The sequence below is a fragment of the Hemisphaericaspora subhashii genome (genome assembly GCF_019202705.1).
Source record: "Hemisphaericaspora subhashii strain CBS 10753 chromosome Unknown scaffold69, whole genome shotgun sequence".
Taxonomy (NCBI): domain Eukaryota; kingdom Fungi; phylum Ascomycota; class Pichiomycetes; order Serinales; family Debaryomycetaceae; genus Hemisphaericaspora; species Hemisphaericaspora subhashii.
This window is the reverse complement of record NW_026057226.1, coordinates 26,329-52,594: the sequence shown is the minus strand read 5'-3', so window position 1 is coordinate 52,594 and position 26,266 is coordinate 26,329. Positions and strand designations below refer to the sequence as shown.

Genomic DNA, 26,266 nt, shown 5'->3' with positions numbered 1-26,266 from the left:
AGTTTGGATAAACTTCAAGGGTTTAGGATATCGGTGGTATTCTTATTAAATGTGGTACCATAAACAAGGGAGGGGGTGGACGTGGGAAACGAACAAACGATTCTTTTTTTCTTGTTGGGAACGATAATAGATCTCAATTGATCTCTGCGTGTATGTGTGTGTGTGTATGTATGTGTAACTCTTATGGTTCCGGGCTTACCACTTAACCGACATGTAACATTTTCTATTGTTTGCTTTGTTTGTTAGAAATTTTTTTTAAAAATGTGGTAAATGCCCCATGATTTTAATAATGACGTCATTGTTAAAATATCAAACCGAAACTTCTAGAACAAAAAGTTACACATATAAATTTTACTACACTACAATACTAATACACCAAACTATTCTCTATCATAATATGTTACATCTTTTATTAAGTAATTTTATTATATACTTTTTGATACTATACAACATCTTCCATATCATCATCTTCTTCATCATTATCTGAAGAAAGATCAGATAATTCTCTTAATATCGACTGTTCAATATCATCCACATCATCATCATCTTCTTCTTCTTCCATATTATCATTACCATCAAGTTGATTCTTATTATCATCTCGATCAGCCTGATTCTTAATTTCATCACTCTGTGAAGATGATGAATCTAATTGATCTCCTCTCTTTACTTCTTCTACCTCCGCCTCTTCAAAATCATCTTCTTCTGAATCTTCAAAATGTACTTGTTTCTGTCTATGTCCTTCTACTTCAACACGTCCTTCATTCTCCAAAACTACAATACTTGAACTTGGTGGTCGACTACTATCTCCTTCAGAAATATCATCATTCCCATCATTAAAACTAAGATCAGGAAATTGATGATGTCCTGGCTTATCTCCCTCATCATCATCCAGAAATTCATCCGATGAAGAAGAAGAAGAAGATGCATTAAAATTATTAAAATTAAATTGTATCTCATTGGCCTTTTGTAATTCTCGTTGTTCTCGTTCACGACGTAATTTCTCTTGTAATAACTTTTCCATCTTTTCTTGTTTCTTCTTTTCCGCTTTTCTTATGGATGAAACTACTTGTTTAAATTCATGAGATAATATATCCTTGAAATATTGTTCTGTTTCCATAGTTGGTTTTAATGTTGAATATGGGGAATAATAAAGTTCAGTTTTGATGAATATATTATTCTCTCTTAATTTTTGTTTCTTGAGTTGTAATTGTTTATGATTTTCTTCAATTTGTTTACGTTTCTGGGCATAGGTTATGAAATCAAAGGATTTGGATTCAATCGGGGTGGAGAATGGTTGTTCTTCAATAGGAGCCACTGTTTCAACTGTTTGTGCTGCAATTGGAGTAGGAGCTGGAAGTGTCGTAGCAGTTCCATCAATTTGTTGTCCATCTAATGGAACGTGGCTAGCAACACCTGAATCCGCAGCCTTGTCTTCCACAGATGCATCTACCTCCTTCTTTTCCTCCTTCTTTTCTTCCTCCTTCGTTTCCACTTTCTTCTCGTCCGCCTTCTCATCTACATGCTCATCTTCCTCTTCTTCCAACTCGACACCCTTAATCCCCTCAAACTCTTGCAACTCCTCTTCAAACTTCTTATGCCACTCAATCTCCTCATTCTCCGTCAAATCATGCAACGACTTCTCAATCATCCTCGATTCATCCACCAATTTCAATCTCAACTCTTTCAAATCATTAATTGTTTCCATATATTTAGGTGTTGATTGATATGTATAATCAGGTGGGAAATCAGGTAAATAATGAGGAATATATCTTCCTTTTTGATTTAATCGGGGCACAAGATTCGTAATTTCATAATGCTCATTAATGAAAAATGGTAATGATTGTTCATCTATCTCTTCTTCTTGTTCTTCTCCTGGATTTTGTAGTTGTGCAATCTGATTCAGGACTAATTTCAACGCAGGGCCATAATCTTTTGTAATCTGTTTCGAGGATATTATTTCATCATAGATCATGGTTGGTGATATCCCTTTAGTATTCATTAATAATCTAACATCTGATAATGTCGGTTTATGTCTTCTTTGAATCCGACAATATTCACCTAATTTCGAAATACATTCATTCATAAACCGAATTGATAATTCAGTTAATTGATCAAGAAATTCATGTGAATAGGATGAACCAGTTTGAGATAGTTTCGATTGAAGAATGATTGCTATTATCTTTTGGAATTGGATGTCCATGGGAGATTCATTGAATGTTGGACCCAGCAGAGCCAGCACTGGTGTTGGTGTCGGTATTATTGTATTGTTGGATGTGATGGTTGCTATATCTCTGATATAATACTCGTTGTTATTTCTATTACTATTACTGACATGTCCATTACTTGATACGATCATTTAATTATTATTCCTTTGTATATATAAAGATAAAATTCTATAATACAACAACAACTTACTTCATATTTCCGTTGAAGTATTTTTTTTTTTGTTTCACGCACTGGACCAAACACTTTCTCTCGTTCTATCGTTCTGTCCCCCGTACCAGGACTGAACAAATTAGTATGAAGAATAGAAACTAATAATTAAAACATATACATTTACATTAGAAAAGAATAAAACTAATTCCCACCCAATAAATATTCAATAGCTCCTTGGACACTACCACCAGTTCTTCTAAGTGCTTCTACATTTCTGTCAAAATCAAAAAATCCCATATCATTCAATTGTCTCAATTGACTCTCATATCTTTCTTCAGGTGGTCTATTATCAACTGGAGCAGGTGCTGCACCTGCACCCGCACCTCCAAATAATGCCATTGGATCAATTGGTGGGACACCATTTGGGAATAAACTGGCAAATGGATTAGCTGCTGCTGCGGCAGCGTTCGCATTGGCATTGGCATTTGGAGTAGTACTAGCAGTGGTGTTTTCAGTATTTGCATCACCACCAGTAGCAGTAGGGTTTGCTCCAGGAGCAGGGAATGCAGCTCCAGCACCTCCAGCACCTCCAGCACCACCAAATCCTCCAAATCCACTAGCTCTTGACATTTCCAACATACTTTGCATCATTTGTGGATTGGTTAACATCTGCCTAAAGAATGGACTTTGTAACATTTCTCTAGCTTGTGGACCCATGGCTCTTAATTGAGGGTTTTGTTGAATCATAAAATCCAACATTTGGGGATTGGATAACATGGCATTCATTTGTTCCAAAAACACGGGATTTGACATCATAGAAGATAATTGTTCTGGATCGGGTGGCGCAAATCCGGTATTCATTCCTCCATCAGGGCCAAACATTGATGCATTGGGGAGTTGGGCATATCCGGCATAACGAGCTCCTGTTAAGTCTGCCAATGGGTTGAATGATCCTTGTCCCGAGGCAATATTGTGTGGAACTTGTGGAGAATTGGCAGCAGCAGCTCCTGGTTGAGCGGCGGATGTAGTGTTAGCAGTGGAGGCAGATGATTGGGAAGGTGGTGCTGCACTCTTGACTAGATGTATTGTGTGACCGTTTTGTACTTTGTATGAACTGACAGTTTCATTATCTTTTAATACTTTTCCTGAATAAATTAATCGTTGTCTTGAAGCTGGAATATCCGGAGCTTGTTGAGCAATTAATTCTTTTAATTCTAAGACTGTAATTGAAGGATCAAATGTAACTTCATATTTCTTGTCTCCTGTAGACTTGATTGTGATGGTGATTGTATCTGACATGGTTATTATGTAGTATCTATCTGTCTATCTGTCTGAGTAATGTATGTATGTGTGTAAATGACAAATCAGTTGTTGGAAAAAGTTAAACGACAACTTGGTAACAATTTATGAGAACTTTAGTGCCCCAACAATCTTTTTTTTTTCTGGTGGTGTGTGTGTTACCGTTTGAAGGGAACATCAAAGAACAATTTATAAATTTTTTAATACGGGGAATCAGATCAAGCCAGTCTCAGATCAGACTCAGTTCCGTCCATTTGACCTAATAATCATACTTAAGTGTTTAATAGTTAATAAGCTTTATTAAAATTATACAAAATAAAATACAAAAAATACTTTTTTTAAATCTTTACATAGAAAATCTATTAAATAGAAAAGTTACAACATAAAACAGTGTCCGTCCCACCAAAACCCAAAAATTATAAATTAATACCAAAAATAAACCAGAAATAAATATCATTCATTAACCTTCCCTTCCCTTCCCTTCCCTACTCTCTCCGTATGTAAACTTAAAGATCAACTCTCCATACTTCAGTAAAAAAAGATGAAGAATCTCACTTCTTAACCTCAACTCTCCATCCACATTCTAAACAACTATATCCATCAATTCCATCTCCAAATTGTACCATTCCTTTACTTTGCATCAATGCCCATTCACCTTTTGCTGGAATCTTCTTACATTGAGAATTCAAACAACGAGCAGACGTCTTCTTATATCTCAACCCACAAGAATTACATAATTGTCCTTCCTTAATTGACCATGATGGTCTCCAGCATGGTGATTGGTCAGATCCACATGAAATACATACTCTTGGGGTATTGTGATGATGATGGTGGTAGTGATGTTGTTGGTGTTTTGAAGATGGGGATTTTAAAATGTCTGACTTTGGCTTGGCTGATGGAGAGGATGATGGTGGAGTTAATGGAACCATCTTGTGTTGTTGTTGTTGTTGTTGGGTCATCATTGTTGTTTTGATTGAAGAAATTGGTGGGAGACTGGTGGCGGTGGTAGGGGTTGGATAGTATGAAGTTGGTTGTGTTACATAGCTTGAAATCACTGGAGATGTTGCAAGGTTATAACTATTATATTCCCCGTATGCATGTGGTTGAACGGTAGTAGCAGTAGTAGCAAAATCTATTGGGGATAATTGTGGAAGTTGCTGTTGTTGTTGGGTTTTTGGAACGGTTCTATTTATAGTACGTGGGGTTGGTAATGGTGTCTCAACAGTTTTGATATTAGATTCGGTTGGAGATGAAGATATCAGTTGTTCTGGACGACGAGATAATTGAATCAATGATTGTGCTAATTCTAAATATTCAGGATACATCTTAACATCATTTAAATAAGTTTGATTCAAATAAGTATAATTTGATTCATATGGGAAATTGATTTTTCGTTCATCATAATTCATCTTAGGTAATAATGTTGTCTTGTTGTTTATAAGCTTTGAACTTATCCTTGAATCAAAGTTTGGTTTACTTGGAGATGTGATTGAAGTCGTCGCACTAGTATTTGTAGTGACAACTGAACTATCCCTTGTGGCTGATGATGTGACTGTGGATGATGTAGATGCTGCACGAGTTGCATACTTATTAAGATAATTATATTGATTAATATTAAATGCTCGAGATTCTTTAGTTATCTTATCCAACAATTCATATCTCCAATTTTCATCATTTGGTTTATAGGTATCAAAATAATCCAATGAAACAGTTGGGGTGATTGGTTTCAACTTAATTGGAGCTCTGGGGGTGATTGGTGCGGAATTTAATGCGGCTGCAATACTAGGTAATCGAATCTTTTCTTCCTCTTCTTGCTCTTGTTCTTGCTCGGGTGCTTTGGTCTCCAATGGTGGTGGTGCTGAGATAATGACTGGAGATGACTTTGGAGAATTTGATGGTGATAATGGGTTAACGAATCGTTTACCTGGAGATAGAGACCTAGATCTGGCAGATCCGGGATTTGCCGCAAGGGTGTTATTATGTTGATCAAACAGCAGCAATCTTGTCGGATGAAGTTCAGGTAATGGAGATTGTGAATTATTCGTGGTGGTTGCACAAGTAACGTTGAATGATTCGTACGGCGGAGAAGGTGGAGCAGTTCTAGATCTTTTTCTGGGGGTTGATGATAAATCATCACTATAAGATCTCTTATTTATATGTCTTGTAACTACCGATTTCCTTGCTTCTTGAAGCAACTCGGTATAACTATGAGATCTCATATGATGATTAGGATTATCAATATTATTCAAACGGTCATTCATGATTGGCGTATGTATTAAACTCATTGTCTTTTTGATCTCGGTTTTCTTGTTGATAATAATAATGGGTTAATTAATTGTATTGTATTGTTTTGTAAAAGTTATCCACTTGGCTGCGAAACACAATATAACGACAAATAAAACCTGTAAAGAGTCGATCTTTATCTGTTTTTGGAAATGTAATTAAAGTCTTCGGAAAATATTGACTTTGATCTGAACGTTGTTACAACAACCAAAAAATTTAGTTTTTCCTTTTTTAATAAAAATTTTAAAGGAGTTTTTTAGAAAAAAGGGGGGATTTTTTTTTTTCCTTTGAATTGTTTAAACTGAAATTTCTCTAAATCTGAAATTGAAATATAAATCCTCCTTGAAATCTCGAGGAACAATGAGATATTTATTTCAGTTAAGGGTTTTTCCTATTTGGAATGATTTAAGAACGAATGCAGTAGTCTTTGTAGTAGTAGTAATAGTAGTAAGTAGTGGGAAAATTCAGTATAATAGATCTGCGAATGGAGGGGATAGCAAAGAATCTATTTTAAGAACTTTTTATATTTGAACGAATGGCTGTTGTCCTCTTTGTTTTTTCCTTTCTTATTGTTAAGGGGCAGTTTTTTTAGGGGGTAGTTATGTGCGAGTGTGACCACTTTTTTAGTGAAATTTTTGATCGATTTAAGAAATTAAACTAACTGAATTTAAAATTTTTAATAGTAAAATACCAAAGGGAATTTGGTTATATATTTATATAATGGTTTAATCATTAATTATATTCAAAACGATAATTTGATTTTAGAACTGTAAAATAATACTTGCAAGTAAATTTTCTTTTTTTAATCTTGTGTGTAATTATTATTATTTTTTTTTTAGTTCAATGATTTAATTATAGATCCTTCTCGAGGTACAATAAGAAGGATTTGCAAAGAGCTGGATTAATTAGAGAATATAACATGAAACGGACTTTGAACTTTCTGAATAAAGAGTATCTAACGCTATTCTTGATATATTTCTTTCCCAATTTGGTCAATGTAACCAGCATAAATCAACCTCAGTTTTTTTTCGATCTCATTTTTTTTCACTCCGGGATTGTTTTTTTTCTTCTTCTTCTGTCAATTTTTAAGCCAGCAAATCAGTTTATTTTTCCCCCTAGGATTTTCCGAAATGCAATATTTAACATAAATTGTAATGACGACAACTGGTCTAATGAGGTACAACAAAATGTATTGGACAAAAAAAGATATTGAAAATAAGGTTTTATGCAATAGCAATTTAATGAAGGGATACAAATCTCAATCAGTTGGTTATGGGGGAGAATTTCAAATAAAATAAATTCCTAATTCTCAATTCGTCTTCTTTCTCCCTTTACCCCCTTTCCCTAAAAAAGTTTTTGGTTAGTTTTTGGCAGTCATCTATTTTTACGAGAAATATTTTTTTTTGGTCAATTTAGATTTTTTTAATCTTTATTTTAAGCTTTTTTCAAGAACAAAAAAATAAATGGCTGGTTTTTCGATAAAAAATAAAGTTGCATAAATACAACCAGAAAAAAAAGAATTGATTGAGATCAAAGTTTGACAAGAAACTTTCTCGATGTGATTCGATTGTTAATTATGCCTAGAAGATCTTTCTTTGATTTATAGTTTCTGGCTTAAGTAATTCTTGATTGTTAATTGTCCACGCTGCCACGAAATCAAAATGATTTTGTGATCAGTTGATCTTTGGTGGTACCTCGGACTTATTGCGTTGCTTGCTCATCAAGGGGAAAATGATCTGACATTCATTGTTTTTGCAAGTTTAATTTTTTCACCCATTGTGTGTATTACAATCCCTAAAACGGATACCATCAATTTCAAATTGTAAATCAAGGGGAGAAACAATCCTAATTTTTGAGCGTTGTGGTTAGAATATTGCAACACATGGTGACTTTAAGTTTTTGCAACGCCAGTGTTGTTGTGAGCCTTGGCATTAATTCTCCCAATCTAGGCTAATCGGTGGTTAAAGTTTCTGGCCTTTTACCAAATCTAGTCTAACTCCAAGTCGCAAAATTAGCTCTCCTTCTCCTCAGTTTGTTTTACAATGAAATGGTTAGAACGAATTTCAGTGCAACAAATATAATATTGAATCTGGAATTGATGACCTATTCCTCGCTCAAGCGTTTTGCCAAAGACGTTTACGAACTAAGCCAATGCTTTCCATGATGACAATGAAACGTCGGAGATTTAACTCCAATTAAAATCAGGGTATTTTGTTATCTTATCTATTAGAGTTTCTATACAGCAAAACAAAGAAGATTATTTTGTAGATTCTAATTAGGAATTCATCCTCTAACTCCAGTCAAACTAATTATGATTGCTTTCGAAGTACGTCGCAAGCTCATACAGCAATTTTCCTTTTGAAATGCTTCTTCCCTGAAATTCCTCTTCGCTTCCTTCGATAGCCGAAGAATCTGGAACTTGATATCATCCATTCATAGTTTCATATTGTATGGATCAAAATTTATGGAAAAGAAATCTTCTTCATCAACCGCCATATTCTCAAAATCAATTTTACAAGAAGAGTCCAGGTCCAGCTCATAGACGTCACTCTGTGGTAGTCTTGCAAGTGCAATATCGTCCCAATGATAAGTTTCGAATGGGATTTCTATGAGTGCCTCTTGTTTCTCTTCTATGCTGCTACTATCTCCAAACTGTTCCTGAATTGGAACACGGGAAGTCTCCACGGTAGGCTCATATTTCTTGTATCTACCTCTGTATGTATTTCTGGTTGGGTGGGATCCTCTTGGGACATAGGCGGGTCCTTGTGCACTCTTTGGGGAATTGCCAGCATTTCTAATGGAAGAAGAAGTCCCATGTCCAATTGATGGAGCGGAAACAAAGTCGCGAGTTGAAGGAAAAGCCCCAAGTCTTGTGTATGAGGAAGAATAATGTTCTCCTATTGAATTTCTGGAATTTATGGGTCTTTTTCCCGTTGGAACGTATCGATCCCGGCGGCGTCTTGTTGGTACATATGATCTGTGGAGTCTTTCCCTTTGTCTTTGCTCTTGTCTTTGTCTTTTTCTTGTTATCCTTCGTCTTTGAGAACGACCCAAGCGCCTCCATTCATCTTCCGGGTATCTAAACATTACTATGGAGATATTCAATTAATAGGTCAGTTTGGATAATATGCCAACAATTTTAACTCATAATTTGTTTTTTTGCAGCTTCTTTTTTATCCCATAATTAAATGAAAGGATTGTTTACTTTTTACATTCTAAATATTTTCAACCAAATTCAGAATAATGAAATCATGTGGTCTGTTTGAGCTCCCCAAATACCTTTGCGAAGCTAGTATGGTTCCATATTCTCTCTGCAACCAATAAGATTCGTTGGTCAGGGAAATGGGTTGCAAAATTAGGTAGTCACCAAATACAGAATACTCCTCCATCAATCAAAATGATCAATTGTGAGCCATAGAATGGATATCGGAGTTGAGGTCATAGTCTATATAAGCAAAATTGAAGCTAGTTTGTAAGACTTTGCGAAGTGACCACCGAAAGTTTGATCCTTTCTCTGGATTTTGCAACTACAAAGTGCTGCTTACTTTAATCAATAGATTGGAAGATTCGGAAACAATTTCTCTATACCATTTATGTAGAGCCCTGTACTTGACAATTGAAGAAACGCGATGAGTCTGAGTCTCACAGTACCGGGTTCGTCGAAACGGGAATATTCAGTAAATATATATTGGGAAGTTGATTGTACATAATAGGCAACTCTTAGTAAAAAGGATAAGTCTCAAATGGAACAGCTAATACGACATGACCACACAAACATCTAGGCTGTTTGAACATTCTTTCTAATATAAACAATCCTTCTGGAGCTCTACACTTTAGTTGAGCAAAACAAATCTAGGCTGATCTTGGATGCTCAGGGTGCTACCTGCTGCTCCAGAGTGAAAAAAAAAAATTCTTAAACAAAACATCAAATTCCAATTGAACATTTGATTCTTCATCCTACCAGAAATCATCATAATGAACCAACAAGATCCAAGTAAGTAATCAAAAGCAGAAAATCATAGCAAAATATTCCATCCAGCTGATAAGCAAAACACTAACAAATATTTCAACAGCTCAAAATATAGAACCATTTCTAAAGAAGTTTTTAACATCATTAGATGCGCCATACATTTCACCAACTCAATCATTTCCAAATGTTGAAGCATATGCAATTCAATTTGGATCCAATTTAAAGAGAACATGTGCAATTATAATAAATGGTCAACCAATAATTGCAACTCCACATGAAGATGCTAAATTACAATTTCAAAAAAAATGGTTAGCAACTCCATTATCTCAGCATCAATTAACTAGTTTTGATTGTCATTTGGTTCCTGGAACTGGGAATATGGTTATCACATTCAGTGCAAAAGTTAGATTCGATCAAAGTGGTAGAAATAGATTAGGGGAGTCTGCAGATTTAGTACACGATAATGTGGGTGTAACAAGAAGTACCTCAAGTCGAGCAGTATGGGGCTCATGGTTTGGTCTTAATGCCACTATTATCGTTGATGAATTAGTAATAAATAGTTCAGAGGGTGAAATTATCAATAGTTTAAATTATAGATTTACTTATATACCAGAGGATACTATATTGAAAATATAAAAAAAATCCTTTAAGCTAAATTTCAAAATTCTGGATATATTCATTTAAAATTATTCCCAAGTATTTCAGGGAATATGTTACTGGTACTGTAACATTAGTTGTATATTTTAATTCATTCAATGCCCATAATATATTTGGTGTAATAAAATTGTAAAAAACCAAATCGATATCAGTATCCTCTTCAGTCTTAAGTACTTGAACACTTTCAACCACATTCGGTATTGGATAGTTTACAACCGCTCTATGAACTGTATCATCTCCATCCTGTCCAAAATCATCATGAGTTACGTAACCCTTCGATAATCGCTCGTCTACTTCCATATCAAATGGAATCTGATCTCGTTTCTGTTGTAATTTCATAGAATTAAAGTAATGATGAGGTGGGAGTAATCTCCTATTGTCGATTTGCAGCGGCTTCTCTGGTCCTTCACCTTGGACGATATATCCATCATCATTAAGAATCTTAGCTACTCTTGATCCAATAGATTTTGGAACTGTAAGTTTAACCCATAAATTTTCAAAAGGAGATACAATATATTGTGAATCAATGGTATACGGCCCCTTGTATAAATCGTATCTGATTGATCCAGTATTGATAATAACTATACGCTCCTCTTCCAGTTGAACATCCTTATCTGGTTCTAAAGTGTGAAGTATCTTGCTTGTCAAAAGGTTAAAGATATTGCTTGGGTGATCGAGTGGGACATAATCAACGTAATAGTTGCTATGTCTGACATGCCCAATAGCGCTATTCAATTGTAATTCGTCTCTAGTATCGACGATATATTGGGATAATGAAACACCATTCTTTGTATGAAATTCATCTTCTGTCTTGTCAGTATGATGTAAAAATGAATGCAAATTGAAATCGATATATGATCTAGAAAATCTATCTCTAACTTCTAAGCCTTGTTTATCTTGTATATTAATACTTGTCCATCCAACGGTTTCACAATATCTACCACTTTGTAATCCAGTAGATAACTTATCAATTACAACAAAATCTCTAATGTGACTATGTCCTCCAAAATATTGAATGACCGTATTTGGATAGTATTCCCTTAAGGCTGAATGTAAAATATGAAACTCGGGCCATTCACGAGTTATTGGAGTATGACCAGCAATAACAATCAAATCAACTTTATCCTTGTATGTTTCCAAAACCTCTTTGAACCATGCTTGCTTTATTGCCCTAGCAATAGGTGTAACTCTAGTCCCATTATTAAATCTATCAAAATTAAACAAAAATCCAAATGCTAAAGTCCTAATACCTTGAATTGGAGTTCTAAAATATCTATACTTCTTTCCAAATGGAACAAACGTTCCATTCTCCAATCCAAATTCAACATTTGAACTTATATAATTATCAGGAAAATGTCCAGCTACAAGTTCAAATTCTTGTTTTGAATTCTCCCAAACATATAATTCATGATTTCCAATAGTAACAATATCATAATCTTGTTTAATAAAAATTGGAGTCGAGATTATTCCATTTGGTTTAGTAATATCAGAAAGTCCATTGCCATCATGACGATCGCCACTATCAACTAATAAAAAGTCTTGACCCTGTTGGTGTGCCTTGCGTCTCATATGAGTTACAAATGATATAAAATTACCCCAATCCCCATTATATTGTTTTTGATTTAAATGACCCGAGTACCACCCGTGGGTATCGGTAGTGTGGAGAAAGTTGATGTCATTCCATGTAAGATTGCGGATCTGGGACAGATCAAATTTTGATGGTTTCAAAGAAGAGATGACATTATTATGGAGACGTATAAGATGGATAAATCCAACAATGATGAAGACAGGTAATAATAACTTGATCGATAGCATATCGGTGATAAAGAAAGAGAGGGGTTGTCAATCGAAATCAAAGAACGCGCCTCGATTTTTATCTTATCAGAGAGAAAACCTTAATACTGGCGCTTCCAAATGGGTTGTGATGATCCACCAAAAATTTTCAAATTGCAAAAATGCTATTCATATTAAATGTACAAGTTCTTTTTCTATTAAAGTCTATTCTAAAACATTAATTAACTTATAAACCTTGTTGAGCTCTTCTTCTGTCTCTTTCTTCAGAGATAGATAACTTAATACCCTTACCCTTTGGTAAAGAAACGTATGGCTTACCAGCTTCAGTACCAATAACGAAAACGTTAGATAATCTGGTAACGAAAGTGTTTTCAAGAGAATCCTTAATGTGAACTAAATCGAAACCACCTTCATGCTTTTCTCTGTGGACAATAACACCAACTCTACCCAAATTTCTACCACCAGTAACCATAACTAATCTACCAGTGTCGAATTTGATGAAATCGGTGATCTTACCAGTGGCTAAATCAATCTTAACGGTATCGTTAGTCTTGATCAATGGATCTGGGTATCTCAAGGTTCTACCATCGTGGGTAACAACATATGGAACACCTCTCTTACCTAATTGAACCTTCTTAACTTTACCTAATTTGTAAGAAGCTTCTTCAGCAGAGATTCTGTGGACAGCGAATCTACCTTTAACATCATAGATTAATCTGAAATGTTCATTGGTAGCTTCTAAAGTGATAACATCCATGAAACCAGCTGGGTAGGTAGAGTCAGTTCTGACCTTACCATCAACCTTAACGTGTTGTTGCATCAAGATAGCCTTGACTTCTCTACCGTTTAAGGCATACTTAAGTCTGTTTCTTAAGAAAACAACCAATGGTAAGGATTCTCTCAATTTGTGTGGACCAGCGGATGGTCTTGGGGCATAAGCACCGGACAATTTGTCCAACATCCAGTGGGATGGGGCTGCTAATCTCTTCAAATGCTTCTTTGGTCCTCTAGCCATTTTTGATTACTATGGTGTATAATATGAAAAGAGTGTTTTTGTTAGAGGGAATTTTTTTTCAACCATTTTTTTGATGTATGGTGCACTATACAAACCTGCGCAGAGGTGGGACACAAGGAAAAAAAGAAATAATTTGCAACAATTTTTAGGGTTGGTGCCCTGAGATCTGAAATTTCCACGTGACATGTGCTCCTGTGATAAAAATTTGGTTGCAAAAATGGCTTTCTCTTTGTGATGTAGGAAGTCATTAATTCTAGAGTGTTTCTTAAGGTATTACCCATTGCTACACAGCAATAACAGTACAAGATTGCCAAGACTATGTGTATATACGTTAGCTTGGCTAACAGCTTTACCTTGGTCCATAAGCCATTCTTTCATATGGGAGGTTAGCTTTGTTTCCAACTCTTCAAGTTTGAAGCTAATTTAGTCCAATTACTGATACTGCTTCAATTCTAAGCTAAACGCTAAGTTTACTGAAGGAGAGAACATATCAATCTGTTCTCTCTCAAAATTTTCACTCTCACGAATTGCAAGAATCAATACAGCACAATCAGAAATTAATGCAACATTATCCCTTCTCTTGTTCTACCAAGACCGGTTTTCAAACATATTTTAGAGAAATAAATGTCGTTCTTTTCTTATTTTTATATCTATTTCTTTTTTTACATTTTCTTCGCTTATGATTATATTTTTATGTCGCATTTCTTATTTATTACTGCAAAAAAAAATTGCTGCAAAATCTGCAAAATACCCTAATGACGGAAATATGCATCATTCGGACTTAATCAGAATGTATCTACAAAAAATCTACAAGTTGTTCTGGGTCGGTCCGACCTCCTGTTAAGAGAGGTGTTTTTGTAGAAATGGTAAGATTGAACAGCAGCTTTCTAAATTCCGACACTTGCGTCACTTGGGTCCGATTCTTGCGTAATTCCGTTACGTTTTTTGCGAACAACTAAACGTTGGAGGTTGCAAAACAACGACTACTTCACCATGGAATGAGTAATGGATAAAGTTTTACCTACAATGTATTAATGAACGCCTTCAATTGCTGCAATTCAAATGCCTGAGTGGATTTCCCGTTTAAGAGAGTTTAGAAGAGATAGCGATATGCTAGGTAAACAAATAATAAATAATAAACCATAAATTTACTATATCAAATTGCCTATATAAAACTCTATCTAGTCTCTTTGTACCTTCTTGCTTAGTCCTATTGTACTTTCTTACCCCATCTTGAAAACCAATTAGAAGAATTCTTACTATATTTCTTTAATTCTTCATCCAATTTAATTTCTTCATCTAATAAATTATTCAATTCATCTTCTAAATTGGCAGATTTTTCCGCTTCTTCAGCATTAATTTTTAATAATTCTATAATATTATTTTCAATTGCACTAGGCAAATTCAATGCAGTACCTCCCGGTGTCAGAGATTCATTATTTGATGATGAAACTGCTGAAGCTGCCGATGATGAAGTATCAACCATTTTTGATTCCAATTCCGCAATATCTTGATTCAATTGTTCAATAGATATTTTTAAATCTTCATTATCATTTAAGATGTCAGGTAGACTAATTTTTATATCAACCATAGTTTGAACAATATCTACATGATCATGATTTAGATTATTAAATTGAATTTCTAATTGTTTGATCTTGTTACGTAAGTTGCCATTTTCAATTTTCATTTGTTTTATATCTTCTAATTTAGATTTTTCATTTATGTAGATTCCTTCAAATTCATTTTCATATTTTGTTAAATCGATTGGATCAACATTGATTTTCATTGAATCAGAAACTAATGAATCTAATTTATAATAATTCAATGAAGAAGTTGGAATGACATTTGAAGAATTATTAGTCTTACGGGATGATGATGATGAAGGTAATAATGAAAATCGCTTGGAATTCTTGGTTGGTGTGGTGGTGTTTGAAGAATCATCTTTAAAATTAATAAATTCTTCACTAATATAAATATTAAATAAATTATCTTTTAAAAATTCCAATAATTTATCAAATGAAAGTGCTAGTAAGTTGCTTTCATTCTTTAACATTAAATTCACCGCGAATTTCAATACTGCTTCCATCCCCTGTGTCACAATAATATCATAAATCCTCAAAACAATATCAAGGGGGAATTTATAAGCAAAAAATGTCAAAAACCATTGTGAAGCATACATTGAAGATTTAATTCCTTGTTTCACTAAATGATTATATAATACCGGAGCATAACTTTCTAATAATCTATCAAATTCATACAACATCAAATGTAACCCCTTCATTTCTGGTATAAATAAATCCCGTAATTTATATTCTTTCATTAATGTAACCAACAAGCAAAAACATTCAGCTTCACTCATATTCATAATCAATGGAATGGCAATAAATATCATTCCTTGAGTATATCCAACCTCGGGATCAAATAATGAATATGCTTTAATCACATTATATAATTCCGTCCCTTTATTAACCGCTTCAACATTGGTAAAGAAAGAAGTTCTTGATAAATCTCTCTTGATCCCCTTGTCATGAATTGAAACTTCATTTTTAAGATCAAGATATAATTCTTCCAATTGGAAATTTTTGGATTTTGAAACTAATTGCCAAATAATTCCTCTAATTTCTTTAGGAATTCCTGACATAATTAATTCATGTAATTTATTTGATTCATGATTAATGACATAATTATAATCATTAACAACTTTTGTCCAAAATTCCCAATCTATTTTATATTCTTCAAATGCTCCAACTGTGGCTTTAATATCATTAAAAGTTCTTTTAATATTTTCAGTGCCAGTATTAATTGATTCTTTAACCTCGGTGTTTTTCTGGTTGAATTTATGATTTAATTGATTATATTTTGATTGCAAAAGAAAATTAGTTGAAGATTTATCATAAGTTTTCAGAATGGTATTTAATTGTTCAATTGATTGTTCAGTGATTGTATACTTTTGGGGTGAACCTGGTTCATCTAATCGAATACAAACTTCAATTGATTTACGATTTGGTAATGGTGGAGCCTTATCATTGGATTCTTCTTCTTGGTGTTGGTCTTCTCCATTTTGTTGTTCTTGTTGCTCTTCATCTTGTTTGGGTGATTCTTCAATCTTTTCTGTTTGGTCGCTCAGTTGATCTTGTTCATTGTGTTCCTCGGTGGGTTTATCTTGTTCCACTTGTTCCTGTTCTTCTTCTTCTTGTTGGTTATGTTCTTCTTGTTGGTGTTCTTCTTGTTGGTCATGATCTTCTGTTGCATCAACAAATTCATCAGATGACATATTGGTGGTAGTAATACTTTCACTCATATAACTCTTCTTCAACAATTGACTGATAAGAAATGACATCAAGAAGAAGAAGTAGTAAAAAGAGAGAGTAGTGTATTTGTGGTTAAAACTGGTTGGTGGTAGTGTGTGCAATAGGGAAGGGGTAAAGTGGGAGTACAAAAATAAACACGTCAAATAATAATTTATTATTTTCTTACTAAACAATTAAAGAACAATGGGAAAATTTAAGAAAAGACACGACAAATATAAAAATAAATAAAATCATGTGACATAGACGTGTCATTACCAATTGTACATACATGTTCCAGAACATGTTCTATTTTTATCCAATACACTTATCAATGTTACATTTCATTACAATCCATAATTTATGAAAGTAATTATATTCAATTTGTACAAGAAAAACATAAAACATCATTTACCATATATAATATACTAACTATTATAATATATAATCTTATAACAATAATATTAAATCCCAATAACATAAACCAAAATCCTTTCTCTTTATCTTTATCTCTTTCTCATCTCATTCTCTCATTAATAACTTGCACTAATCCAATAATATTCATCATATTCATCAAAACTACTAACACCACCATTAGCAACTTGTTGTTGTTGCGTCTCTATCTCTTGTTGTGGTTCCGGGAATCTAAAATTCATATTCTCAGGCATCATAATATCTTGAGGACGAATAATATCACTATCTGATAATGGAGAAAAATAATTCCCTCCACTTGAAGATGATAAGATATCTTCATCAAATTCAGTTACTGAAGACATAGATGAAGAATTATCACATGATGATGCTCTACCGGATTCAGCAGGCAGGTAATAATATGAACTTAAAATATCTCCAGAATCAACTGTATTCATAGTTGATGATGCCGTCATAGCGGGGGCCCCGGTTTCTTCAATCACTTCACTTGTTGCAACTACAGCAGGAACAACCTCTTCTCCTTCTAACTCAGACACATCTTCAAAAATAATCCCACCAACAATACTCTTCTCCTGACACAACTTCTCTAATCTTTCTTTATCACAATTGGGGAAATATACTCTCAATACATTCTTATCGGCAATATATTTAATCGGTAATTCCCCTAATTCAAATAAATTCAAAATATCTTGCCTTAATTCCCCCAATTTCTTTTCAAATGTTTTTATATTATACATCATTTCTTCCAATATTTCATCAGAAAGTATGGTTTCATTAGGGATTGAGAATTGAAACCCAATGGGGAAATCAATATATGAACCAATATTCATTTGATTACATTCTTGACGTTCTTGAATCGTGGCGGTGGAATCGGTTTTTGCGAGTTTTAACGTAACTTGATGATGTTTTGGTGTGAGGGAAAGATTTAATCTAATATTAGGATTAAACCTCTGTGTTTGTTGCTTTTGTTGTTGCTGTTGTTGTTGTTGTTGTTGTTGGAAGACAAATTGATATCTTGGATATGCTTGAACCCTCTCCCGTAAATTATTAAAAATAGTCCTATAAATAAATTTCACATTTGTTGTAGTTTGATAAATCTTAGATCTATAACTATTTTGATAAGCTTGACTAAAATTATGAAACATATATCCATGATGATTTAATCTCCGTAATATCCTCAGTCCATGTCTATGATAACCACTCTTGGTATTAAAAAAATGTTGGAATACTTTATATTTCCAAAACCATCGATTTGAAGTAAACTGATGATTTAAGCGATGATATGTCCAATTCGTACCTCCAGCCCCAGCACCTGCCCCATTTGCTGCTGCCGCTGCTGCACCAGCTGCAAACCCACTGAAATATCTAACACATTGTGGTCCACCAATACCTAATACCATAAACCTATAATGACCATACATCCGTCCCGGATTCCCAAACCCCCTATTACTGTTTCCAACCGGAATAGGCACAGGCACAGCCTCTCTGTGATGACGTTGATGATGACGACGGTGTTCATTAGCAACAGCCTCACTGACTTCTTCTAATGCTCTTTGTAATTTCCTGGAAATATTTCTTGTCTTTTGAGCAAGAAGATTACGTAGTCTTTGAGCTAACATATTCAAAATAAGCTTACGACAAATGCCCCTTTGGGAGTGTGAAGCGATGCTAATCAACGTTCTAGAATGTTTTCTAAGATGGTGCTAAATACACTACTTACCCCTTGGGTTTAGTGTATTTTATATATAATCTGTTAAAAGTGTGTTATGGGATTAACACCTTTGAAGAAGAGAGAAAAGCAAAAGAAAAATGAGTCAATTTAATTCTTTTGAGTGATTTAAAAAAAGACGATTAAGTGGAGATTTTGTTTGCTGATACTCCTCCTCATAGCCCTAGAAAAGAAAGATTGTTAAAAAGACACCAGAAACGGGGCTTGTAGGTAGTGTAAAATTGTTCAAAAAGTATAGTTATTCCCGAACTATTTCCGATTTCCCAGACTTCCCCATTAGGAAGTATAGTGCAGCTACTATTAGTATTACTTCACAACACTACATTACGTCACTCTAATAATATTTATTCATTATTAAATCATTAAATTAAATTTATTACTTCTTTGTAAGATTAAACAAACATACAAAAAGCAAATCGTACTTATTAATATAGGTATACTGTATATATAGATATAATTAATACATTTTTATAAAGAAAGAAAGACAATCACTTTTTTATTTCTAATAATTATACATTCAATATTGCAGAATCATCCATAACATCATTAAACAACAAATCAAATCCTACATCTCCCGTGGGTCCATATATCCCAAGATTATCTCTCAGTAGTCCACTGCCAGTATTGCTACCCACGTGGTTTGCTTGTTGTTGTTGTTGCTGTTGTTGCATCTGTTGTTGTTGATGATGTTGTTGAAACATAACCATAATTGGCTGCGAATTATTATTAGCCAGCTTATATTTCTTTAATTTTGGTTCTTCTTGTGCAATATCGAAATATTCCGCCGAGGAACTATCCACTTCTTCTTTATATCCAATACTTGTATTCCCACTCTCAAATGAATTCAATGAAAGTATTGATGATGGGGATGTTATCGAGGAATTATCGCCAGAAGTGGTTGTTGTGTTCACACTTTGATTTCTGAATATATTGGGGGTTACAAAGTCATTATGAAGCTGTTGGGGTGTTGTGCTTGTGTCTTGCATTTGTTGTTGTTGTTGAGGTGGTGCAAATGTGAATGAATTACTGGTTGGGATATTATTTAGTATAAAATCATCAATAATCTCCTGTTTGATCCTAATTCTATCCATATTTGGTCCATTGTCAAACATTGTCGTTGTTGGTGTACTTGTTGGATTTGATTTCGATTGACGAAGGGGATATGTCACTTGGTTTCTATTATAACTATTCTGAGGACCATATTCAGGTGATGTAACTATCGATACTGGTTCTGTTGATGATGTCAATTCCAATTCCGAATAAACTTGTTCCATTTCCTTCTTTGTCATTTCATTAGTACCATCATTAGCCACTAATTTTGGACTTAAATTCACGGGAGTAGGCAATGGAGAAGCCACCAGATGATGGTTATTCCCCATCCCAACACCCAATCCACCCATCATCTCAGTCATAAGTTTTTCTCTCACCGGTCCTAACAATCCCAAATAATTCTCAAGTAATTCATCAATATCATTCACATGAGGTAACATGAAATAAATCATTTCTTCTAATTTCTTAACTCTCAGTTCAACTTCAGTTAAATGAGCTCGAGTTAATGGTGATCTTACAGTTCTTGGACTATATGAACATATCCAATTATGTTGAATACATTTTGAACATCGTGGGAATTCTTTCGAACATTTCAATTTCCGTTTTCTACATGAATCACATGCTTGTTCGATGTTGGGAGTTCGTGAATTATTATTGGTGGGTGTGGGTTTAGGGGTTGTGTCAATTGATGATGAATTGCAATTTTCATGATTGCTGCAATTGTTGGTATTGTTGTCGTGATTCATATTGGTTGTCGTAGTAGTAGTCGTAATAGTCGTGGTATTTGTACAATTGTCTAAATTGGTCATTATATATATAAATTGGGGGATTATATCTGGGGGGGTTTATTAATTAAATTGAAAAATTCTAAAACGTGGGGGAATCTAAACTGGATTTTATAAAATGTTGTAGTTTTTGAAACGAGTTAAGTATTTTTTTTCTCTAGGTTAATTTTTTAGGGGGTGGTGGAGGGGAAAAGAAAAATTTCGAAACTGAAAAATTTTTATGAATGGAATTATTGACTTCTTGTCTGTTTGTTTGTTAACAATATGTATGGGAAATTGAACAAATGAATTTGATGGGAGTTGTGTGTATAAATTCTTATGTTGCTTTACCTATTTCTTGTATTTCTTTTCTTGAGAAACGTTCTATATTCGTTTCACCTGTAAGCTGTTAAATTTGAAATATGCAAAAAATGTGAAATCTGTATTAAAAGCTAATTGAAACTTTTCGTTGTTATCTCTACCGTTTTGATTTTCAATAATTTGATTTGATTTGATAGGAAATAGTGTAATTTCTTCTTTCTTATTGATTTGTTTTGTATAAATTTAATTTATTGCCAAAATGGTAATAATTTATAAATGGCAAAGAAATTTAAAAAATTAATAAGAAATATTTTGCAATTATAAATTATAAATTGAATGAAAATGTGGTCAATATAATTATGACAGTTTTATATTTTCTTTACACTTTTGAAAAATAAATTAAAAAAATGCAACCGATATTTCTTCAAATGGTAGGGGGGTCGGGTGTTCAGGTTGCTTTTGATGTGAAGTTGATTCAAAAGGGTTGGATGGGAGGGAGTCTTAAGTATTAAGTATTAAGTAGTAGTTATTATAGTTTTTTACAAAGAGAAAAGAAGAAGAGAGGAGAGATTAAACTCCTTTCCAAACTTAAGAAGTTACAAAAATTATGAGATTACAAATTGATTGACATTTCATTCTATATTTATATTTGACAGGATCACCTGCCTTCAGATGTACTGTATATAGTTAATAGGGATGATGAACAGATCAACAATAATAATTAATTATTTTTAAAATTCTAAAACAATGGAACCAAAAAAAAACGACCAAAAGAAGCAAGCGAAACACGCCATAGAAGAAAAAAAACTTTAACCGTTATTGCCTTTTAACACACACACACACACACAATTTTAAAGTTATTATTGCAACGTCAGCATAGAGATGTCATGACCCCAAATACTCTTGGTCTATTTGTTTCTTACTAATGATAACTCTTACTAATACTACATCGTAAATACTCATCAGTAGTTCCAAAGTGAAAATTTTTTCAATCGCCTGGGAAAGTGAAACAAAATCACCGAGAATTAGTAGAAGAGGGGTAAATGAGAGGGCGGTTGCTAATATACAGTACACTACCCAATTATTTAACCTGAAGTACACAACCTGTCTAATTTGTTGAGTGAATTATATCACGAATAATTTTAACACTTAACAAGGTTTAAGGTTTTTTGCAATAGTTCCAGTTTATTACGTATGCCAATTGATCATCATGGGACCCTATCCGAAACTTTAACACTACGGAATTAAAGCCGAATATTCGAAGAGAATGGATTACTCAGCTATTCGTTCAATTCAATTTTGTGTTTATATCATACCGACATTACTAAATACCAAACGAATTCACCGGGCTCGGAGTTTTTTTTTGGGTAATTTTCCAACAAAGACATAATCGATTATCGGCAAACACATGTTTTTTTTAATGAATTACGTGTTAGTTTAACCGTTTCATATTTCCCTTATCTTTAATTGAATAATCTATAAATTGCGAGAAATGGAAATGTAACAAAAAGCAGAAGAAAAATTGTTGTATATTCAACAATCAATAGATACATCATCTGTTTATGCGGTAATTAAAATAATTTTATAAATAAATAATTTTTTATTTTTTATTAATTTTAAATTCCCTAACGGTTTTATTATTTTTCATTTCGTTACACCGCATTAATTTAAATTTAACCTTTTCAATTCTGGCATGTTCGGTATCAGATGCCGCTAAACATCTGACGGTACATCTATCCTACACTTACACATATAAATGTAAGGCACTGTGGTCCTCCCCGGGGTGGTTCCAGTTTTTCCCCGGAACATTAACCACAACAACAACACATTACGCTGCTCTCCTTTCTAATTACAACCACATGATGAAACCCGTGTCATCCTTCCCTGTTCTTTTTTGTATTGTTCGCTGCAACAATATTTTTTTTTAGCATCATTCCATCTCATTCTGGTAGTCTTGTCTTTCGCAAACGTTTCCCAAAAAGAAAAAACAAAATTTTTTGATTTGTCGGATAAACTCACACACATAATTTCAAATTTTTGCAATTTGTTTTGTGTAACAACATGGACTTACATCACCGTACGCCTTTAGTAGGTACTATTCGTAACCATCACCACCACCGCACAAGGGAGGGGTAATTAACTTACACAAAACATATTGCATATAGTTATTCCGGGTTTGAGTCTTATTTGACGAGTGTTGTCGTACGACATTAAATGTCAAAAAACCCTTGCATAAAGAGACATTTTATGTTGCAAAAGTATTCTCTCTAACGACTAATACAACATATCTACAAGTTTTGTCAATTAAAGCCAATAAATATATGTAATTCAAAGGATTACTAAGAGAAGATATCCCTAACAGGTTTAGTAAAGTTCATAATACTGAATTTAGGAAGAAGCTTTTGACATTTCTTGCGAAGAAATTACATCTGTATTATTCGTAGAATTTTTGCAAATATTGATCTGTAAAGTCTTCATGCAATTTCCTTTTTTAAAATGAACCCACAGTGTCCAACAATTATTGGAAATAATATAACAGATGCCAGATTTAGTTAGATAGACATAGAGAGGATGATTGTGTAGTAGCGGATACTCGCAATCAGCTATGGGCTCCATTTGGGGCCTTCATATTTCTCAAGTTGACACATAAATCCCATTTCTAGTGGATCTATAAACACAATGGTTGCTTAAACGAAATCCATTCATTACTAAAGACAGTATTACAACTCGGTTCAGAAGCCGGGCATAACATTCTAGTCCAACATTTCGAATGGCTTTAGATGGGGTAATACTATAACATCTAAAAATTGATCTAAACATATAACATTACGTCATCGGAGAAATTTTCTCACGTGAATGTCACGCATATATCATGCGTATATCACGTGCTTATATATTTCCATTTTTTTTTTGCAACCAATCTTTGCATTTACCACCATCAGCCATAGTTGAAATAAAGTTTGAATCAGGCTGTTATGGAGTTGATCCTGAGATGAGATACTGTTTTTCATTAACTCAAGCAAGTGAATAGTTATTTATCATGAAAGTATTACATCCATGGAGCTTTCTCCAATTTCTGACTTACTAGACTTGGACTCATCAAATCAAATGAGGAAAGAGAAATCGGATTGGATTGAAGTTTTTATTAGTTTCTGTGATCAGCAGCTGAGATTACTTCTACGACTTCCTGTCAAGACATGTTGGAGGAGACACAATCAGATACGAAGATGTATAACAAGAAAATGCCAGTATCAAAGTCGAAATTATTATGTCAAGGACTGTACGGATTTTACACAAATTAGTTCGCATACATTCCCCCCAAATGTTGGAAGACAAAGTGTGTCTTCCATAATGCAAAATGGTATAATTCGTGTTGGATGATGTCTTAGAAGTCCATCTTTTGAATAGGATATCTGACAAATTCCGAAAATGTATGATTGTAATTGAATGAATTCTGAAACCTGAGGTACAACGTTGGATATTAAAATATCCCCATTCTCCACTTATATCCGTCCACTGTATATCCAGTCCCACTACAAAATATGATCCTGTGAGATTCTAAGTAAAGGAGTTAACAATCTCCTTTTCTTCTGAGATGAACTTACCTTATGAGTTAAGCAACTATCCTAATTTGGCATATCTATTCATTGAGAAATTACAACATTTACAGGACATCCCACGAATTTCCATTACAGGTCTCAGAATTAGCGAACTTCTGGAATTCAAGATTAATGACTTTTGCGGCCCTCTTGATATATCAAGGCTCACCTCCCTTGATCTTAGGAATGTCCTGCAAGAGATAGTTCCAATGGCATCACGTTTCAAAATTCTTGGCAAGCTATACGTAAGCAACTACCCAGGAATAATGTCCGAGTTTGCTGAGGCTCTACCAGAAAACTCATTATTACACTTGACTATTCCTCTTCCAACGATTCCTTCGTTTCTTCTGGTAGCTTTCCGCCATCGTCTATTATTGAGATTTATTACTTGTAGATCCCGAGCTGAATTCATTGTTCACGCCGGGCTACACATCATAGGCGAGGAAATTATTTCATCAGTTTGAAAGACACCTTGATATATTTCCTAAAATGCAATGCGTGATATGGAGACATATTGCGTTACAAGTTACGCGGGACCTCACTGGGAATGCGATAGGATTCGCTCCTGTTGATTTTCACCCGGCTTACTTCCCTTATTAGTTTGCACCGCCCTGATAACTTCCTTTTGCTTGCTCTTTCATTAGAAATATAAATTAAAGAAAATGTAGAATTTCAAAGACGGAGCCTCAGTAAAATGATGATCATAACTTGGTTGCAAATTGAACATTTTCAATTCGGTTCCATTGCAACCTAAGAGAAATTTATTAAAATTTCCTGCATATTATCTAATTCTAGGGATAGTGAATCATATCCTTGACTATGCCCATCGGTGCAGAAGCTTCTTTCCAATCGGCATAAATCAAAACTAATTCGAAGTTATTTTATTACCCGGTTCTCTGTAATCTGACCCTGGATATGTCAGCGTTTCATTTGCTAGTTTAATAGAAGAAGATCTGTTGTAAAATATTAAAAACAAAAGTGGTCCGTTCAATGTTGAAACAAGTAAGTTTTTGAGAAATGGCGGTTTTATATATATATCATTATACAAGTAAATTATATCAGTCACACATCTTATCTTATTTAGAGTGTATTTGGTCTCGAATTTTAATATACCCTTTGTAAAAAAGTAGGAGAATTTCAAAGAGCGGATGATTATAATTTGGCTGCAAATTTTTCAATTTCGGTTCCATTTCAATCTAAAAGAAATTAATACAAAGCAGCTTGCCATACAAAGACAGCCCCTTAATTGCCAAGAGTCGGGTTCTCCATATCGTAGCCAGAGTCATGAAATTTTACGAAAGAAAAGTTCTTGTTTAAAGATATTAAAACTATAAAACTCTATAAGTCAATAAATAAATAGCAATCCATTGCTTAAATCCCCTAGCATTTTAAACCTTCCCTATCACCAATAAAGAACTATTTTCATACACGAAGAATGAATATAGTCTTTCTTCGGGTGTCAATACCCATTGCTTGAACAAGACTAAAACGGAGATGACCATTTGATTTGGGCAAAATCACTGGCTGGTCGATAATACTTAGCATAAGGTTCTTTGTGGTTCACATGCTTGATATAAACATAAGCTACTCTGTAGTTCACAGGTTTGATAATTGGTCTCTTGCAAGGTGAGAATGGATTGCAAGGGAAAATTCTTTCATTTTGGGAATTATCAGTTGGAACTTCATCGGC

The 26,266-nt window shown here is 33.9% G+C and overlaps 11 protein-coding genes across 11 annotated transcripts in view; 1 reads left to right on the top strand and 10 right to left on the bottom strand. All coding sequences in view use genetic code 12, as the record gives it.

Annotated features, from left to right (window-relative positions):
* Positions 1-442: 442 nt before the first annotated feature.
* J8A68_001644 (uncharacterized protein) lies at positions 443-2,356 on the bottom strand (the record flags this gene model as incomplete). Its single annotated transcript, XM_049405318.1, has 1 exon — positions 443-2,356. The coding sequence occupies one exon, from the start codon at positions 2,354-2,356 to the stop codon at positions 443-445; it is 1,914 nt and encodes a 637-aa protein (XP_049265059.1).
* Positions 2,357-2,577: 221 nt separating this feature from the next.
* Positions 2,578-3,675, bottom strand: J8A68_001643 (ubiquitin domain-containing protein DSK2; the record flags this gene model as incomplete). The annotated part of the gene is made up of 1 exon (XM_049405317.1): positions 2,578-3,675. One exon carries the CDS (start codon positions 3,673-3,675, stop codon positions 2,578-2,580), a length of 1,098 nt encoding a protein of 365 aa, XP_049265058.1.
* Positions 3,676-4,226: 551 nt separating this feature from the next.
* ASH1 (DNA-binding transcription repressor) lies at positions 4,227-5,960 on the bottom strand (the record flags this gene model as incomplete). The annotated part of the gene is made up of 1 exon (XM_049405316.1): positions 4,227-5,960. One exon carries the CDS (start codon positions 5,958-5,960, stop codon positions 4,227-4,229), a length of 1,734 nt encoding a protein of 577 aa, XP_049265057.1.
* Positions 5,961-8,391: 2,431 nt separating this feature from the next.
* On the bottom strand, positions 8,392-9,045 carry J8A68_001641 (uncharacterized protein; the record flags this gene model as incomplete). Its single annotated transcript, XM_049405315.1, has 1 exon — positions 8,392-9,045. One exon carries the CDS (start codon positions 9,043-9,045, stop codon positions 8,392-8,394), a length of 654 nt encoding a protein of 217 aa, XP_049265056.1.
* Positions 9,046-9,933: 888 nt separating this feature from the next.
* MTR2 (Mtr2p) lies at positions 9,934-10,564 on the top strand (the record flags this gene model as incomplete). Its single annotated transcript, XM_049405314.1, has 2 exons — positions 9,934-9,952; positions 10,044-10,564. The coding sequence occupies 2 exons, from the start codon at positions 9,934-9,936 to the stop codon at positions 10,562-10,564; spliced, it is 540 nt and encodes a 179-aa protein (XP_049265055.1).
* Positions 10,565-10,579: 15 nt separating this feature from the next.
* On the bottom strand, positions 10,580-12,400 carry J8A68_001639 (uncharacterized protein; the record flags this gene model as incomplete). The annotated part of the gene is made up of 1 exon (XM_049405313.1): positions 10,580-12,400. The coding sequence occupies one exon, from the start codon at positions 12,398-12,400 to the stop codon at positions 10,580-10,582; it is 1,821 nt and encodes a 606-aa protein (XP_049265054.1).
* Positions 12,401-12,605: 205 nt separating this feature from the next.
* Positions 12,606-13,394, bottom strand: RPS4A (40S ribosomal protein eS4; the record flags this gene model as incomplete). Its single annotated transcript, XM_049405312.1, has 1 exon — positions 12,606-13,394. One exon carries the CDS (start codon positions 13,392-13,394, stop codon positions 12,606-12,608), a length of 789 nt encoding a protein of 262 aa, XP_049265053.1.
* Positions 13,395-14,604: 1,210 nt separating this feature from the next.
* GYP5 (Gyp5p) lies at positions 14,605-16,695 on the bottom strand (the record flags this gene model as incomplete). The annotated part of the gene is made up of 1 exon (XM_049405311.1): positions 14,605-16,695. The coding sequence occupies one exon, from the start codon at positions 16,693-16,695 to the stop codon at positions 14,605-14,607; it is 2,091 nt and encodes a 696-aa protein (XP_049265052.1).
* A 519-nt stretch (positions 16,696-17,214) lies between these two features.
* Positions 17,215-18,732, bottom strand: J8A68_001636 (uncharacterized protein; the record flags this gene model as incomplete). Its single annotated transcript, XM_049405309.1, has 1 exon — positions 17,215-18,732. The coding sequence occupies one exon, from the start codon at positions 18,730-18,732 to the stop codon at positions 17,215-17,217; it is 1,518 nt and encodes a 505-aa protein (XP_049265051.1).
* Positions 18,733-19,351: 619 nt separating this feature from the next.
* Positions 19,352-20,701, bottom strand: GAL4 (galactose-responsive transcription factor; the record flags this gene model as incomplete). The annotated part of the gene is made up of 1 exon (XM_049405308.1): positions 19,352-20,701. The coding sequence occupies one exon, from the start codon at positions 20,699-20,701 to the stop codon at positions 19,352-19,354; it is 1,350 nt and encodes a 449-aa protein (XP_049265050.1).
* A 5,358-nt stretch (positions 20,702-26,059) lies between these two features.
* The window catches only part of J8A68_001634 (uncharacterized protein), a gene marked incomplete at both ends in the record, with an annotated part of 1,517 nt that continues 1,310 nt past the window's right edge, over positions 26,060-26,266 (bottom strand). The window contains one exon of the mRNA XM_049405307.1: positions 26,060-26,256. Coding sequence (XP_049265049.1) covers positions 26,060-26,256 — 197 coding nt within the window. The remainder of the gene's footprint in view (positions 26,257-26,266) is intronic.